Raw genomic sequence first — 17,247 nt, forward strand, 5'->3', positions numbered from 1 at the left:
CAATAACAGCACGTAACGATAGTGTTTTATTTCTCTTAAATCACAACAATTTGCCTACGACTACAGTCTGTTAATTTAGTAATGAATGATGCATCATATATTTTAACCATTTATAGTTATATTTAATGTAGTGGAACTTCCATGAAACAAGTTAGTTCCTGTTATCACTTACATTATAGCTATAAACAATCTTTTCTCTCTCTTGCCTAGAGGCATAACTAGAGTTTTATACCGGGGGTGGACACACACACAATGTTGGGTTTCCATGTTTTATGGGAAATTTCCATAATGAGTTTTATACTTTACAAACTATTTTCTATCCCCTAAACCTATCCATCACCTAAACATCACAAAAAATAATTTTTCCTTTAAAAATATAGTATGTATGATTTATAAGCTGTTTTCCTCATGGGACCAAAAATTTCTGGTATTGATAGTAATAACACACACACACACACACAGAAAGAATTGGGTCACTCTGTTTCTGCCTAAGTGTTGAACATCCAAAATATTTTCAGAAAATAAAGCTTAAGCACCAAGGAGATAAGATACAGTAGCATGTGTATGTTACATGAACTGCTGTGTTTATTTACAAAAAACACCACCACCACACACACTGCAATTTGCACCTGATCTGCCTGTTTGTGCTTCTTTAAAAAGAACTGATATCTCTTCCTTTCTTTTCATGTTTAACTGATCCTGTGCAAAATATGACAGTCTGTGGTTACATCTAATCATTCAATGTCTCATAAAAGTTATTCAGCAAACAAACCTGATGCTAAACCTTAAAAACGTAGTTCAAATATGATGTTTTCTTATTCTTCGGTATCTTACAGCCATATTCTCTCGTGCTCGGTTCGTCTGTGATTTGAAAACTGCATGCGCTGCCGGTGAACGTCAAAAAAACCCAAAACTCTTCTTTTGACAAGAGGTGAAATGATGTGTCAGTCAGCATCAGCAACTGTTAGTAGCGAATAAAATGCTGGGGTGGCACCCCTGACACCACTCTGGCTCCACCACTGCTCTTGCCCTGTTACAGATAAAGCTTTTGCAAAATGTTTAAGAAATGTCTCCTTACAAAACCATTCATCATAACAAAGAAAAATGTATAATCTTTGATAAATAACACCACAGTATTTAATCCATTTATTATTACTCATAGATTACGTGGATCGTCTGCCCATACAAGTCCCTCTGATTGAGCTGTTACTATGGTAACGATAACATGTTAGAATGAGAGTATTAATATAAACCTGTGTTTGCTTTATTGCTGGCACTGTGGTATACATTTTTATAATTATGTTTTTTTCTAACATAATTATACAGGAATTGAGTTTGTTAGAACTGCTAACATTGGCAAGTTAGGTGCAGAGTGTAGTGTTTATCTCATAAATAGCTGAAATGAAATTATACAACAAACATTCATTTCATACGTTACCGCAGATATATGCAAATGTTTCTCTGAGCAGATGCAGGGGTCTACATTTGCAGTGTAGTTTTTTGACTGAATGTAGTATGCAGGTCAGATGATGGATCTTGTGGATGACTGACCCAGTGTAGTGGATTCTTTCCATAATTATTGCTATTTTACATGTCTGTATACATGAAACTACAGCCATTCTGTTTATGAATTCAGTACTGGCCTTTAATTAAAAATGTAGTAAACATTCAGTAAATCCTGTGAAGTCTGGAGAACAGATTATTTGCATGTGGTTCATACATGAGGGTTGGGACTAAGATTTTACCTGGTTTTATTGTCACGCAGCATTTTTAATGCAACATGGACATTCCATATTGTTCTTGTTACTATTGTAACATGGACTAGTGGATACCACACCAGTCCTTTCCCTTTGTCTGTGGGGGAAAAAAACACCTAGTAGTTATGTATTCTTGCTTCAAATTACAGCACCAATGTTGTTCTCTCACACAACAGTCAACATGTCAGCCCCCTATAGTTACGCAGTTCTGTTGATTTAAATGATAATACTTTGTTTGTGAAGAGGACTATAAAAAGCTTGGGAAACAGAATCTCTCCATCAGACATCATGGGAAAGGTGGGAGGTTTTTTTTGTACCACTGTTTGTATTAAACTAAAGCATTAACTGCCTTACACTATTCTTATGAGTAATGTGACCATTGCTTTATATTCCAGATTATTTTTTACGAGGACACGAATTTCCAAGGCCGTAGTTATGAGTGCAGCAGCGACTGCACAGATCTGCACTCCTATTTCAGTCACTGCAACTCCATCCGAGTGGAGAGTGGCTGCTTCATGATCTATGAAAGGCCAAATTACATAGGTCAACAATATTTCATGAAAAAAGGTGACTATTCTGACTTTCACAGTTGGAAGGGTGTCAGCAGCAGTATCAGATCCTGTCGCATAATTCCACCGGTATGCTTTGTTTGCTATTCTGCTATACTGTGGAGTAAAGTTGAAACTGTATGAAAAAGTCATGTTATGATAACCAATCAACATAAAATCGCAATATTTGATCCATAATGATATCTACAGTATATCAAAACAATATAGATATACCATTTTCAAACTTTCCCTCTGTTATATTTCTTTTAAAATGTAGTTTTTCCATATTTCAAATCACATGCAAAAGTAGATTATTTTGTCTAAACCTGTTATGTGGTAAATTTAAATGATCTTTATCTCTGTGTGCACATATATTCTGAATAAATTATTTTATTTGACTTCAGTACAGGGGCATATACAGACTAAAACTCTATGAAAAGGCTGACTTTAATGGGAACATGATGGAGTTCATGGATGATTGTTCCAGTGTTTCGGACCGTTTTCATCACCGGCATGTTTACTCCTGTAAGGTGATGAACGGCTACTGGATCTTCTATGAGTATCCCAATTACAGAGGCAGACAGTACTTCCTGAAACCTGGCGAGTACAGGAGATACCGCGACTGGCGTGCTACCTGTTCCATTGTAGGCTCTTTCAGACGCATCACTGATTTTTAAGTATTGATCTATTTATTAAAGAGTGTTCATTCCTTCATATAAGTCCATGTTATATCATCTGTTTGCTTTTTTCATCTGTGTGCATAAATGAACATACTTTTAAGAAGGTCAACATTTTTGTATTATAAAAGTTCTTTATTGTAATATTTTGAGATACTGGATTTTTGATTTCCATGAGGTGTAAGCCATAATCAAGATTAAACAACAACAAAAAAAAGGAGTATTTTTTAAAAATATTTCAAATTTATTTGTAATGAATTTAGAATATACGAAAGTTACACTTTTTGAATTAAATTACAGAAAAGAAAAAAAAAAAAAAGTACTTTTCCATGATATAAAATTTTTTTGAGATGCACCTGTATACAACCCCAAGTCCAAAAAAAGTTGGGACACTGTGTGAAATGTAAATAAAAACATAATGCAATGATTTGTAAATTTCAAGTCCATATTTTAATCACAATAGAACATAGAAAACATCAAATATTTAAACTGGCCACAACAGGTCTCAAAAAAAATTGGGACTGGGCAACAAAAGGATGGAAAAGAAAGTGTTACTAAAACTAAACAGCCTGAGGAACATTTTGAATCTAATTAGGTTAATTGGCAACAGGTCAGTAACATGATTGGGTATAAAAAGAGTATCTTAGCGATGCAGAGTCTCTCAGAAGTAAAGATGGGATGGAATCTGGATGGAAGCATATGTTGCTCTAAAACCTGTATATACTTTTAAGCATTGATGGTGCCTTTCCAGATGTGCAAGCTGCCCTTCCATAGGCACTAATGCACCCTTATACCATCAGAGATGCAGGCTTTTGAACCGAGCGCTGATAAAAAGTCGGATGGTCCCTCTCCTCTTTAGTCCCCTTTAGTTTAGAGGACGTGGCGTCCATGGTTTCCAAAAAGAATTTCAAATTTCGATTTGTCTGACCACAGAACAGTTTTCCACTTTGCCCCAGTCCATTTTAAATGGCCCAGAGAAGATGGCGGCCTTTCCGGATCATGTTCACATATGGCTTCTTCTTGATAGAGCATGATAGAGCTTTAACCAGCATTTGTGGATAGCATGGCGAACTGTGTTCACAGACAATGAGTTCTGGAGGTGTTTAAGCCCATGCAGTGATTTCCATTACAGAATCATGCCTGTTTTTAATGCAGTGCTGCCTGAGGGCCTGAAGATCACGGCCATGCAATATTGATTTTCACCCTTGTCCCTAGCACACAGATTTCTCCAAATTCTCAGAATCTTTTGATATTATATACTGTAGATAATGAGATTCACAGTCTTTGCAATTTTACATTGAGGAAAATTATTCTGAAGTTGTTCCACAAATTGTAGATGCAGCTTTTCACAGATTGGTGAACCAATCCTCTACCCATCATTACTTCTGAAAGACTGACTCTCTAAGATGCTCTTTTTTTTTTTTTTTATACCCAATCATGTTTCTGACCTGTTACTAATTAACCTCTGTTAATAGCGGTTTCTTTTTAGTAACACTTACTTTACCAGCCTTTTGTTGCCCCAGTCCCAAGTTTTTTTAAAACATGTTGCAGCCAAATTAAAAGTTACCTTATATTTTTCATAAAAATGGTACATTTACTCAGTTTAAACATTTGATATGTTTTCTGTGTTCTATTGTGAATAACATGGGTTTATGAGATTTACATTTTATGAGATACAATCGATATTTTATTAGATAGATAACTATATTTATTTATAGATATATATCCATCCATCTTCAATTCCTTTTCAGGGTCACAGGGAACCTATCCCAGGGAACATGGGGCACAATGCACCCTGGACAGGGTGCCACTCCATCACAGGGCACAATCACATACACATTAGACATGCCAATCAGCCTGGGGGAAGAAACCGGAGTACCCCCGAGGAAATCCCCGCGCACGCACACGGCCCCGGCAGGACTCAAACCCCAGATCCTGGAGGTGTGAGGCAAACGTGCTAACCACTAAGCCACCATGCACCCCTATATCTATATAAAAGCATACAAATATGTTCCAAGTACAAGTATATTCTTTTACTCACTATTTATTCACTCAATATTTGATAGGCTCTTACTCTGCTTGATTATTATTATGATAATCATAATTATGATTATTATGATGGTTATTATGATTACTACTACTACTACGTCATTAAATCTAATGTCCACCCATGGCACCAGGCACCCTCTGGAATGTCAGATGCCCAGGCATTGTCCCAAAACCCTCTACCCTTCCCTTTGCTCCTCCATTGTCACGTACCGTTGCTGAATACGGAAGACTCAGGCAGAATAATCCAAAGGAATAGACAAAATTCGTTGTTGAGAAACAGGCAGGGGTCAGGCGATCAGAAACTAAACTAAACTAAACTAAACTAAACTAAACTAAACTAAGGCAGTAATCAAAGTCACCTTGTGAAAAACCGAAGCGAGACCGCTTGGATAAGTGCAGAGAACAAGTCAGATGAACATTTACTTCGCAAAGTCAATATGCAGCCAAAGTCTCTTATATGCTGTGGTAAGAGTGTGCTAGTGATTTGCTGCAGGTGTGTATGATTAGAGCTCCGGGGAAGGAGAGAGCATGCGTGTGTGGGAAGTCCTCGGCGGCCATGTTTGAAGCAAGCAGTGTTTCCCGGGAAATCGAGTCGTGGCTGGGCTGAGATATGACATCCAGGGTGTTGGGTACACTGATAATACACAATGTCAAGTGCTCTGGAGACAAGAAAAAAAACAGCACCTCCTCAGGATACCAATTATGATGCAGTTTTAAATCCAGCAACTGCAGAAGGGCTGTAACAGATGTCCTACTCATCCAAAAAACATGCTGAATGTCTCCCATTTTGAAAAACATGTCTCCTCTTATATGATCTGTTAAGCTTGGAATATACAACTAACCTAGTCAGAATGAACAAGTCATCAAGCATCAGTATTTTTGTTTCTTATCAAGGTCATTACTGCTCAACCTTTAGCCATCACATCACTGTAAGAAACCAACCAACAAGATGGCATAGGCATCACGGCCTTTTGTTTTGCACACCCAAGAAGATGATACAAAGGCAATGATACCAGTTATTCTGGTATCTGTACTGAAGTACTGGGGGTGTGTTGGAATTTTTAAGATGTAGTTTTTCCTATATTAAAAATAAAACTAAAATAAAATAACTATAAAGTAAAAGATTGAGAATGAGTCTCTAAAACAATAATGTTTATTACTTTGCATTCATCTGAGGAAAACTGATATATCTATGTTGAATTTGAAGATTTTAAACTTTTTAAATTTTAGGATTTTTTTCCTTTATGATCAAGGGCACTGGGAATTTGCAGTGGCCGTTAATAGTGCAGAAACTTTAGGTTGGTTTTGTAAAGATTTTAAAACCATGATCTATATTTTCTATTTTCAAATTTAGAAATAGTTCATTCTCTTTTGCAATTGATAAACTATTGATTATAAATGCATTTGTAACATTTTACAGTCAAGAATCATTGTTATCCTTAGACAGTGTTACCCTTTTGATTTTGAAAATGAATTCTAACTGTTTTGATTAACTGTACACTCAGGACCACCAATAACCCACCAAATCACAAAAACAAAAACAATTTGGAGATAATGAACTGAAATTTATTGGTTAAACTTCACTGATCAAGATTTTAGCTTCTCAGTTTGAATAGGTAATGCACTTCATGGAACCAATCCTTGAGGATATGGCACCCCAGTCACTGTATCTTCTGTATTCACCAGGTCTCAGCAGATACTGTCTGCCTCTGTAATTGGGATGCTCATAGAACAGCCAGAATCCTTCAAGCACTTTGCAGGAATGGATGTCATTGTAGTGGAAGCGCTCATAGACAGATGGACAGTCATCAGTAAACTCCATCATCTGTCCACCAAAGTCAGAACGCTCATAGATCCTCACTCTATGAGACCCTTGATGCTAGAGATGAAAAAAAAAATTAATCTTCATATACACGAAATCAACAGTATTAATATAAATATAAATATATTTCTATTATACATAGAGGATCACCTGAGGTAGCATACGACAGGATCTGACACAGTCGTTAAAACCCATCCACTGTTGATAATCTGGGTATTCCCCTCTATGGAGAAAGTACTGGTAACCCATAAAGTTTGGCCGTTCATACACCATCCAGTACCCACTTTCTACCTGAATGGAGTTGCAGCGGCTGAAATGGGAGTGCAGATCAGCACAGTCGCTGCTGCACTCATAGGAACGGCCTTGAAAGTTCCTATCCTCGTAGAAGATAATCTGTAACCAAATATTTTTGTTAGATGGTATGTTTAATGAAACATTTTTAAACCTAATTAGTTCTTCACTTACATATATAATTATAAGCGCATATAAATAGAATAAATAAAGAGGTGATAGTAGGCTTACCTTTCCCATAATGATGGATTAGCAGTGTATCACTTCAACACTGCCAATGATTAACAGCCACTCTTTTATATTGTTTCAGATAACCCACATTGCCAGTGACATCAATTAACTTCTGAAGTCAGCTTTTTTATTCAACAGAATGGTCTGCTGCCAAGCAACAAAAGGTATTTGCACTACATTTGTTCATTCTGACAAAGAATTAAATGGTAATAATTAACCCTTTGTGTGCATGCGTGTTATAACAGAATACATGTTTATGGATTCTAAACAGATTTAGGAAGAATATGCAAAACGCAAACTAAAGGTTAACCCTGGACTCTAGAGCAGTAAAGCACTAACATCATCTACTTCACCCCTGTGGTACCCCCGGCTCGGATCTGTAAATCTAAATATTCTGAATCTGAAAATTGTTATACCTCTTCATTTTTAAAGAACCATATTTCCATGCATTCTGTAGAGCTTGCAGTAAGAAATCTTGTTTGGTCCAAAAGTAAAGGACAAAAATATCCAATTGTAGTTAGGCATGGCATAAAAAAAAGTGAAAAACAATCAGAAACATTTGAAGGGAAAATAGGATTTTAAAAAAAGAAAGTTTAATACTAATACTTTGTTGAAGTACCTTTTGATTTTATTACACCACTCAGTCTTTTCTGGGTAAGAGTGTTTCAGTGTGGTACATCTTGACTTGGTAATATTTCCCACTCTTTCTTGAACATACATTCTAGATCCAACAATTGTCTGCTTCAGGTAATCCCATTCAGGTCTGAATCAAGGTCAAAAACATTGATCTTCTCTTGGTTAAGACATTCCTTTGTTGATTTGGATGTATGCTTTGGGTCATTGCCATGCTGAAAGGTAAAATTACTTTTTATCACCAGCTTACTAGCAGACACCTGAATGTTTTGCAGTAAAATCCAATGGCATTTTGTGATTCCCTCCACCTCGGTAAAAGCCCCAGTTCTGGATGAAGAAAAGAAGCCCTAAAGCATGATTCAGCCACCACCATGCTTCACCATGGCTATGGTGTTCTTTTATTGATGTGCTTTTTTTGTGCCAAACATAACTTTTGGAATTATGGAATTATTATACCACTTGGAATTATTCTCGTCAGACCATAACACATTTTGCCACATGATTTGGGGTGATTTAGTTGGGCTTGTTTTTTTGTTTGTTTGTTTTTTGCGAGAAAGGGCTTTGTCAGCTTTTTTAAAGACCAGATGAAAACAATTATATGTCATGAAAATCCTACAGAATCAATCATTTGTGATGACAACTGTATAATAATTACTTTTGAACAAGAGATTGAATGTGATTGGTTCAGTCTGAACCCAGCCACAAATTCCATAATTATAAAAGGGTGTGCACGCTTATGCAACAAGGTTATTGTTAGTTTTTTTTGTTTTTTTTAAAAAAATTTTCCTATTTTTTTCCTAAAAGGTTTCTGTTTGTTTTTCACTTCATTTGTATACTTTGTTGTTTCACATTGAACGTGGAAAAAGCTCTGACATGATTTATCTTGGTTTAATTTTTTTCATCACAAAAACTTGCCATTTTAACAGGGGTGTGTAGATTTTTATTTTTTTTTATCTCCACTGTAATAATTCATTCATATATTTCATTTCATAATAAGTCGTTTAGGTGGCATTAGTAGTAATATTTATCCTAGAACAATATACTTTAGCTGTGTTGGGAAGATGAGCAAAGGCAAAAACATACCATAGTGTAGGAGCAGTGCTTCGTCTCAATGACACTGTGTTCACATTTATAAAAATTCACACTTTTAGCTGTGATCAATTATACATTATACATAATTATACATAATTAAGTCATATTTCTGTAATTGTACTCACAGTGATGACTTATTGGATTAATTGTGGTTCATATCATCAAAAATATCAAAAAATATCTTTCCTTTCAGATTCATTTCCGTCTCAATCTCTCCCTCTAGCGGTTAAACATTATACTTAACAATGCTTATTAATGCACTCTTTTTTCCATTAGGCACAAACTGAACATATTTAAAATTGGACCATATGATAGAATTGGACGTTTAAGAACCATAACATTCATGAAAAAGAGATAGAAAAAGAGATCACATATCCCAAACTGTGTGCGTGTGAATAAAGAGATCTAACAAAAACTTGTTTGGGTGATTGCCAGTCAACTCAACACTTTCCCTAAATAAACTGATACAGTAGAATGAAGTAGACCATGTTGATGACTCAGGTGATTTGTACAATACCTGGTATTTATCCAAAGGCTACACTGCTGGCAGAGGTTTGCTGAAACAACCTTTGTGAAAACCTACTAATCAAACGTTTTTCAACACAAATTCTAAACCCATGTTTTATTCATACCTCCTTATAGGCATCCACTTATCTACAGTGCTGTGGAAAAAGTATTTTCCCCCATCCTTTTTTCTTCTGTTTTTGTCTGTGTTTACTTAGGCAACCTAAGTAAACACAGAATACAGTTTCTAAATGCTAATGTCATTTATTGAAGCAAAAAAGTTATCCAATACTAACTGGGCCTGTGTGATAATGTATTTGCCCCTGTAGTTACTAATTCCCCAAATCTATGAAACTGCATTCATAATGGGGTTCAGCTGAACTAGACACAACCAGGCCTGATTATTGAAAACCCTTTTCAATCAAAACAACACTTAAATAGAACTTTTTCAATTGCATGAAGTTGGTTAAAAGATCTTACCCAGTAACACACTATGCCAAAGTTGAAAGAAATTCCAGAAATTATTAGGAAGAAGGTGCTTGAAATACATCAGTCTGGGAAGGGTTACAAAGCTATTTCAAAGGCTCTGGAACTCCAAAGAACCACAGTGAGAGTCATTATCTCCAAATGGAAAAAAAATCACGGCAGAGTAGTGAACCTTCCCAGAAGTGGTCAACCTTCCAAAATTCCTCCAAGAGCACAGCAACGACTCATTCAGGAAGTCACAAAAGATCCAAGGACAACATCAAAGGACCTACAGGCCTCTTTCGCATCAATAAAGGTCACTGTTCATGACTCCACTATCAGAAAGACTCTGGGTAAAAAATAGCATCCATGGAAGAGTGGCGAGGTGAAAACCACTGCTAACCCAGAAAAACCTTAAGGTTTGTCTGAATTTCACCAAAGCACACCTTGATGATCCTCAAACCTTTTGGGAGAATGTTCTGTGGACTGATGAGTCGAAAGTGGAATTGTTGGAAGACAAGGGTCTCTTTACATCTGGCATAAACCAAACACTGAATTCCATACAAAAGAACATCATACCTACGGTCAAGCATGGTGGTGGAAGTGTGATGGTGTGGGGATGCTTTGCTGCTTCAGGGGCTGGGTAACTTGCAATAATTGAGGGAAACATGAATTCTGCTCTCTACCAGAAAATCCTAAAGGAGAATGTCCGGTCTTCAGTGTGTAAGTTGAAACTCAAGCACAACTGGATTAATCAGCAAGACAATGATCCAAAGCATAGGAGTAAATTCTATTCCTAGAAGTAAGTGAAAGTCTGATCTTTAGTTATCGGAAGTGTTTGGTTGCAGTTATTGCTGCTAAAGGTGGCACAACCGGATTTTAAGTTTAAGGGGACAATTCGTTTTTCACATGGGTGATAGGTGTTGGATAACTTTTTTTGTTTGTTTGTTTCAATAAAAAAATTAAATAAAAACTGTATTGTGTGTTTACTCAGGTTGCCTTTGTTTTATGTTGTATTTCGTTTGAAGCACTAAAATTATTTCGTATGAGTTATACACAAAAACAGAATAAATCAGAATGGGGCAAATACTTTTCACAGCACTGTAGGCTATTTAAAAGGCAGTTCTTTGTAGATACTGTATTGTATTGTATTTTTGTGAACCTTGAAACTTCCTATTCTGGTTATAAAAGTTACCTCAAAGCAGTACAGTAAGTGTATCTCAACCAATAAAAAATTAAATGAAAATTTAACAAGTCATGTAAATCATATAATCACAATGTGTGGAATTAATTTACTGTTTTAAACTACAAAAAATACCAGCTTCAGTTTGTAACAATTCGTTCAAGTTTTAAAATTTGAATTAATTTAATTCATACATAAAAAATGTAATTTATCATAACCAATTAAAAACCCTGATGTTTTTAAAATATTGGTTCTATACGATTTTGGATCTGTAAAATGGGCTTTTCAATACCACAGAGGTCTTACAGTCAGACATGCACTAACACAGTGGGTGTGGTCATAATTTAACACAGTGGACCATGTGTTAATTAGCTGGCAGTTGAGATGGGATCCTGCAAGGTCATCATGGAGACACCCCTGCTGTAGTGTAAAAGTATGGCAAATAGATGGAGACATCTTATACAGTGGCAGAGCTTACAAGGGGCAAAGCATCTAGTAGGGCTTCAACTTGCTATAATAATTAAAACTACTCAAAACTTTGTACAAACTATGCTCAAGTCTCAGTCTTTATATAATGGATAACTTAAAGCTTAAACTCTACTGAAATAATAAAAAATTATAATAATAATAATAATGACCCTGATGCTTATATCAAAGTTCTTTCCAACACATTTAGCACTGCTTGACTCTATAGTCTACAGTTGTAGAAGTTTAATGATTTATATTTTCACTATCCAGTATCTAACCTTTTGAGTCTGGTTCTTCTCAAGGTCTCTTCCTCATGTCATCTCAGGGTTTTTTCCCTTGCTGTCATCACATCTGGCTAGCTCTTTGGGGACAAATCTAAGTATATCAGGATACCTGTAAAGCTGCTTTGTAAGAATAACCATTGTTAAAAGTGCTATATAAATAAAATTTAACTGAATACAGTGTTTGCCTATTTTGGGTATTTTTTATGGTTTATTGTTCCAGTATTTGTTAAATAAATAGTATAGTAGCAGAAAACTCTTCAGCAATTGTCATGTTTTTGCTTGGGCCATACAAAGGTTGTGAATTTCATTTGAACTTGGGTGCCCGAATGTTTATCCAGTTTTAAAGAATCCACAAATTTGCTGTGGAAGTTGAAACTGTTTAACTGGCTTTCAAGCATGTAGTTACATGTGTATGCACAAAGTCATAAAAATGTGTTATTCTTCCATCATGCTGTGTTCTTTTTGTGAAACCAAACTACAGAATGACAGAGTTGCTGACCTGCCTCATGTTGATTTGTTCTGTTTACTTAATGCTTTAATCAGCACAGCACTCCATTCCCAAGCCATGGGTTATTTTTGTTCTGCTGGGTCATTGGAGTTCCACAGCTGAGAGGAATTACTTTAATCCCATGAAAAAATGCACAAGTAAACATTCCAGTCAGGATGGTTGCCTTGTAAGGCAGAGAAAAGAGGGCGAAATGAGTCGTATGCATAAAAAAAAGTAAAGGTCTTTTTCAAAGGTAGGCTGATGCCTGTAGATGCATTTTTCTGAAGTTAGAAGGTGAAGGAATGAAGAAGGAATGAGAGAAAGCAGAGTGAGCAAGAACCATTAATATATATTGTAAACATTTTCTGCAGATTAAATGACATTCCATTCACTGCATCAATTATTCTCATTACTGTCGTGGACTGACACCCAAGGGAATGACCTGTATTATTACATATTACCTGTTCACTGAACGACAAAAAGTGTAGCATTCAAATTGAAATTATTTTATCGGACAGTAAACAAAGCATCTGCTCAACCCTGGTAGCATCCTCTCTGCCACACACAGCTATTTTTACTATTAGTCAGAAGAAAACAAATCTTTAACCATAAATTTTGAGCAGTTCACATAAAAAAAGATAATGGCAGTATATCCTGTAGCTTACTTAGTTCAAGTGATGTGTATTCCATTTACTGAACTATTCTTCCTAGTACTCTATTAATATCTGTACCTAGAAGGAAATAATAAATAATAAAAACCATTTATCCAACATAAGAAGGCACAAATATGGACTTAGAGTATAATTAGTTTTGTCCTTCTTTGTTATAAATGGATATAGCAAAAGACAATAGTCATTGGTTCTGAGTTACAGTTGCTCATTTGATTAGATACATGAAAAAAAAGAACTCATCATACTTTAAAGATCCCAAATGATATATGTTACCTGATGTATTACTCTGTACATTATCACTTAAGATTTAATCCTTTATTGTGTTGTTAGGAGTGTGTATCTGCTGTGACAGGATGTGTTAGGAGTGAAGTAGCACGCTGAATCCATGTGCTAATTACACTCCCATCAGGTGCTGACAGATGCCCCATCATACACCTGGCTGAGGATGGCATGCTGAGACCTTAATTATGGAACTTGGCCTGGGACAAATGACCTTCTATTGATCTTTTAAAAAATACACAGGTAGAGGGACTGAGCACTCTCGCCCCTTAACACTTTATGGTCACAATCTCCCATAATCTCACACAGTGAGCCATGTAAAGTGGTTTGACTTTCAAATGCTACTGGATAAAACAATAAAATAAACTTGAACTAAAGGTTTAAAGAACAGTAATCAGTAGAGTGTCTTTGCCATAAGGTGGCAGCACTGAATTGATTTTTAGAAGATGGGAGACGTTAATTGTAGGCAAATCATGGGTTTAATGGGTGATTGCAGGCTGAAGGGATATTTCTTCACGGTTGTCCTTGTGTCTGAGTTGGGGGAAGGGGGTAATGTATGTCTTATACGTTTTATTTAGTCCGGTGTTGATTTATTTGAGCAAATCGTGAGGCAGACAGCGAGGGTAGCATAAAAACTCTCAGAAAAATTGATTCATAATTGATCGTGCTCATGTCAGACAAGACTACTGCTCTATTTTACTTAAACCAGAGCACCCGGTGACGTGATCGCTCAATCACGTTATCACCTCAAAGGAAAGGGATTCACCAAGAGCGCCCGCGTGACGTCAGCATGGGAAAAAAGCATTGCCATGGCAACCAATCTCTTCGTCGCAACCCATCTTTGATGCACATGCACCCTCTTACAACGAAAAAGGCTACTTCTGACACAAAATCGACCCTGTGTATACCCTGTGATACTAAACCCTGTAAAAAGGTTTTAAGTGGTGTAAAAATAAACTAAACGGCACGCAGTGACATCATCCTGTATCCTCGCCTACGACACGCTTAACACCGTACAGTAAACACAGCAAAAGCACGATAAGTTCCGATGTGAACCATTAAGGAACTAATTGGAAGTAGATGATCTGAAATGAAATTTGAATGCTCAGCTGCTTCACATGGTGCACGCGCTAATGAAGAGTTCCTCTGTTTACTAGGACACGTATTTACCCCGCACTTTTTATTGGCTTCTCTGACGCGACAGATGCACAAAAAAAGCCACCTTTTCAAAATCTGCGTGGATGATCAGCTGCTGCTGCTTCTTCTTCTTCTTCTTCTTCTTCTTCTTCTTCTTCTTCTTCTTCTTCTTCTCCTCTCTCTCTCTCTCTCTCTCTCTCTCTCTCGTGTTCGGAATCAGGAGGAGAATACACACGGACAGACTGGAGGTAGGTGGTTTAGTTCTGTACTCACACTGAGAAATGATCACTGCGGGTTCAGATCCTACAGTATACCGACCTGCTAACAAGCTGTTAAATGTTGACGCTGGTCAAACATGAAACATTAAGAAACAGTCCTTCCAGAATGTCACTGTTATTATATATGTGTTTTTGTGCACTGTTGGCCTACCTGTTGTTTGAAAATTGTGTTAAGTCTACGTTTATGTTGTTATACTGAAAGAAGAAGTTCAGTGAATGGTATAATCACTGGCTTTTGTAACTTGAGGCTTTAACCCTTGTGTTCTGTCCCAGGCAAAATTACCAGTTTAAAGTGGAACCATACTAAACAGTGTTTTTCAATTGGTTCAGTTTCTCCACTGAGCATGAAAAAGCCCAATTTACTTTTGGTGCATCTCTTATACCCTGCTTCTAAGGGTTTAAACGCAACATCACTGTAAACATCTATAGGCTATGTGTATCTGGTTAATGCTCCAAATAGTCATGAAATGCAAGTGCAGAAGGATGCAAATGCAGACTTTTGTTGTGAATAGTGCAAAAATAAACGGCTAACAAAGTGATTACACACAAAACAAAAACGATTATGGTAGGCAAAGCAATGTGGAGACAAAAATTAAGCAACAACAGAAGCTTGACAATGAGGGGCTCAAACACTAGAATATAAATAGAGGTATTAATGAGGGTGAGACAGGCACAGGTGAGTGTGATTGGGACATATGATGGGGTTATGTGGCCTACAGTGGCTGATGGGTACTGTAGTTCGGCCCCTCTATGGCACTAACCTTACACAAATATTCGTATCTGTATTAAGAGTTAAATCTGAAATGGGCATGGCCTAAATTTAAGGTGTTTTTATCCCCCTCTCAAATTCTGCTCCCACGGTTATTATTTTTATTTATAGATTATTTATTAATGAAAGAATCCATTGCTGCAAATGCATTGTTCAAGTTTAAGTTCCTTCTTGATCCCACAAGCTTAATATCAGACAGCTCGCTGACAGCTCTTGCATGAAAGTAAAAAACCTCCTACATTTTTTGCATCCCCCGGAATCTCAGTCCAATGCACACCTCTAGTTTCAATCAGATACCATATACACACGAACCTTTTTGGCAAGCTTTATTTAAAAAACAATCAAACAAACAAATACAAACAGTAGTGCACCTCTTATTAGTATCTGCATTTGTATCTTTATAACAGATTTATAAATCCGTCTCTTTGAATTGCTGTGGCAATGTCGAGGAAAAGCACTGATTTGTTTTTTTAAATGGACATCATCTAAACTGTCTCAGTGTGGATGGAAGGTGCAAGATGCGTTTTCAAATTTATACTTATTAATGTGGAAGTAGCCGTTATTGTTCCCCAAAAAACAAAGATGGTTGGTCATTTCAAAATGTATTTTCTCTCTCACTTGGCCAAACATACTGTCAGCTGTAAATATGATCCATAAACAGTAAATCCATTGCTAAGTAGTAAACAAGCGCTACACTGCAGCATCCACTTGTGGTGACAGTAAACACGCTTTATCAAGAGGAAATGAGCTGATAATCACACAACCAGTATTGGGTTACTTACTCGGTAAAACTGTAATCTGGGGGATTTTTTTTGTAGTTGTTAATCATAATAGCACTCTTTTTATTATCAACACATTGGTAACAGAGCTACCGTTGGCTAACACATTCATGCTTGTAGACACAGATATTAATAAATGTTACTATAGAGTTTTTCAATGACTACGTTTACGTGGACAGCAGTAATGTAATTATTGACCTTATTCTGAATGACAATATTCTGATTAAAGGGTTTACATGAGTTGCTTTTAGAATATCCTTTCCATGTTCCCGTTTTACATGTTATAGAACATAGATCGATTAATGGCACACATCATTACGTCACCACGCCGTGCCATCCAACGTTCCCTCTAGAATTTCACGTATCAACGTACAGTTCGTCTTCGTTATGGTAGCGTATAGAGTTTTGGCTGTTTCATTTTTAATTTTGCGAAAGCTTCCAGTTAATTATTTGTCATGCTATACGTGCAAATAGACGACTGATTGAAGCAGTGGGCTGCGTCTGAAACCGCATACTTACCTACTATGTAGTAGCCGAAATACATGTATTTCACCTACTATATAGCAGGTAAGAAGCGGTTTCGGACGCAGCCATGCTCTCTTGTTTGCTGTCAAATGGTTGAGCATATGCCACGTGTGTCCTGTCACAAAATGCGGTGAAAACTCCCACACAGCATTGATAGTGTGATTAAGGTGTGTACATGTCTGTAATACACGTTGATAATGCGACTAAAACAGGAATACTCCACGTCTTAATTCGATTTGTGTTTACTTTGAGTATGACTTTAGCCGGATTAAGGTAATCAATAATCGCTGTTTACATGGTAGTTTCTTAATCAGAGTA

The 17,247-nt window shown here is 36.6% G+C and overlaps 2 protein-coding genes across 4 annotated transcripts; one reads left to right on the forward strand and one right to left on the reverse strand.

Moving 5' to 3' along the window:
* The first annotated feature begins 248 nt into the window (after positions 1 to 248).
* LOC128608840 (gamma-crystallin M2-like) lies at positions 249 to 3,056 on the forward strand. The gene is made up of 3 exons (XM_053626941.1): positions 249 to 2,054; positions 2,153 to 2,395; positions 2,710 to 3,056. Exons 1-3 carry the CDS (start codon positions 2,046 to 2,048, stop codon positions 2,980 to 2,982), a joined length of 525 nt encoding a protein of 174 aa, XP_053482916.1. The 5' UTR covers positions 249 to 2,045; the 3' UTR covers positions 2,983 to 3,056.
* A 3,578-nt stretch (positions 3,057 to 6,634) lies between these two features.
* LOC128608841 (gamma-crystallin S-1-like) lies at positions 6,635 to 7,855 on the reverse strand. 3 transcript variants are annotated; one of them, XM_053626943.1, is made up of 3 exons: positions 7,816 to 7,825; positions 7,004 to 7,248; positions 6,635 to 6,910 (listed from the first exon to the last, which is right to left on the reverse strand). In XM_053626943.1, exons 1-3 carry the CDS (start codon positions 7,823 to 7,825, stop codon positions 6,635 to 6,637), a joined length of 531 nt encoding a protein of 176 aa, XP_053482918.1. The 3 variants fall into 3 exon arrangements, with proteins under 3 accessions (XP_053482918.1, XP_053482919.1, XP_053482917.1); XM_053626944.1 differs by lacking the exon at positions 7,816 to 7,825 and adding an exon at positions 7,376 to 7,384 and having other exon boundaries at positions 7,004 to 7,246; XM_053626942.1 differs by having other exon boundaries at positions 7,004 to 7,855.
* Positions 7,856 to 17,247: the final 9,392 nt, after the last annotated feature.

The sequence above is a fragment of the Ictalurus furcatus genome, chromosome 6, assembly GCF_023375685.1.
Source record: "Ictalurus furcatus strain D&B chromosome 6, Billie_1.0, whole genome shotgun sequence".
NCBI classification, from domain to species: Eukaryota; Metazoa; Chordata; class Actinopteri; order Siluriformes; family Ictaluridae; genus Ictalurus; species Ictalurus furcatus.

Excerpts from the sequence above, each read along its gene's own strand:
- LOC128608841 (XM_053626942.1), bottom strand. The coding sequence starts at position 7,384 with ATGGGAAAGGTAAGCCTACTATCACCTCTTTATTTATTCTATTTATAT. Across the intron at positions 6,911-7,003 it reads CCTGTCGTATGCTACCTCAG|CATCAAGGGTCTCATAGAGT; the intron begins GTGATCCTCTAT and ends TTTCATCTCTAG.
- LOC128608840 (XM_053626941.1), top strand. Across the intron at positions 2,396-2,709 it reads CCTGTCGCATAATTCCACCG|TACAGGGGCATATACAGACT; the intron begins GTATGCTTTGTT and ends ATTTGACTTCAG.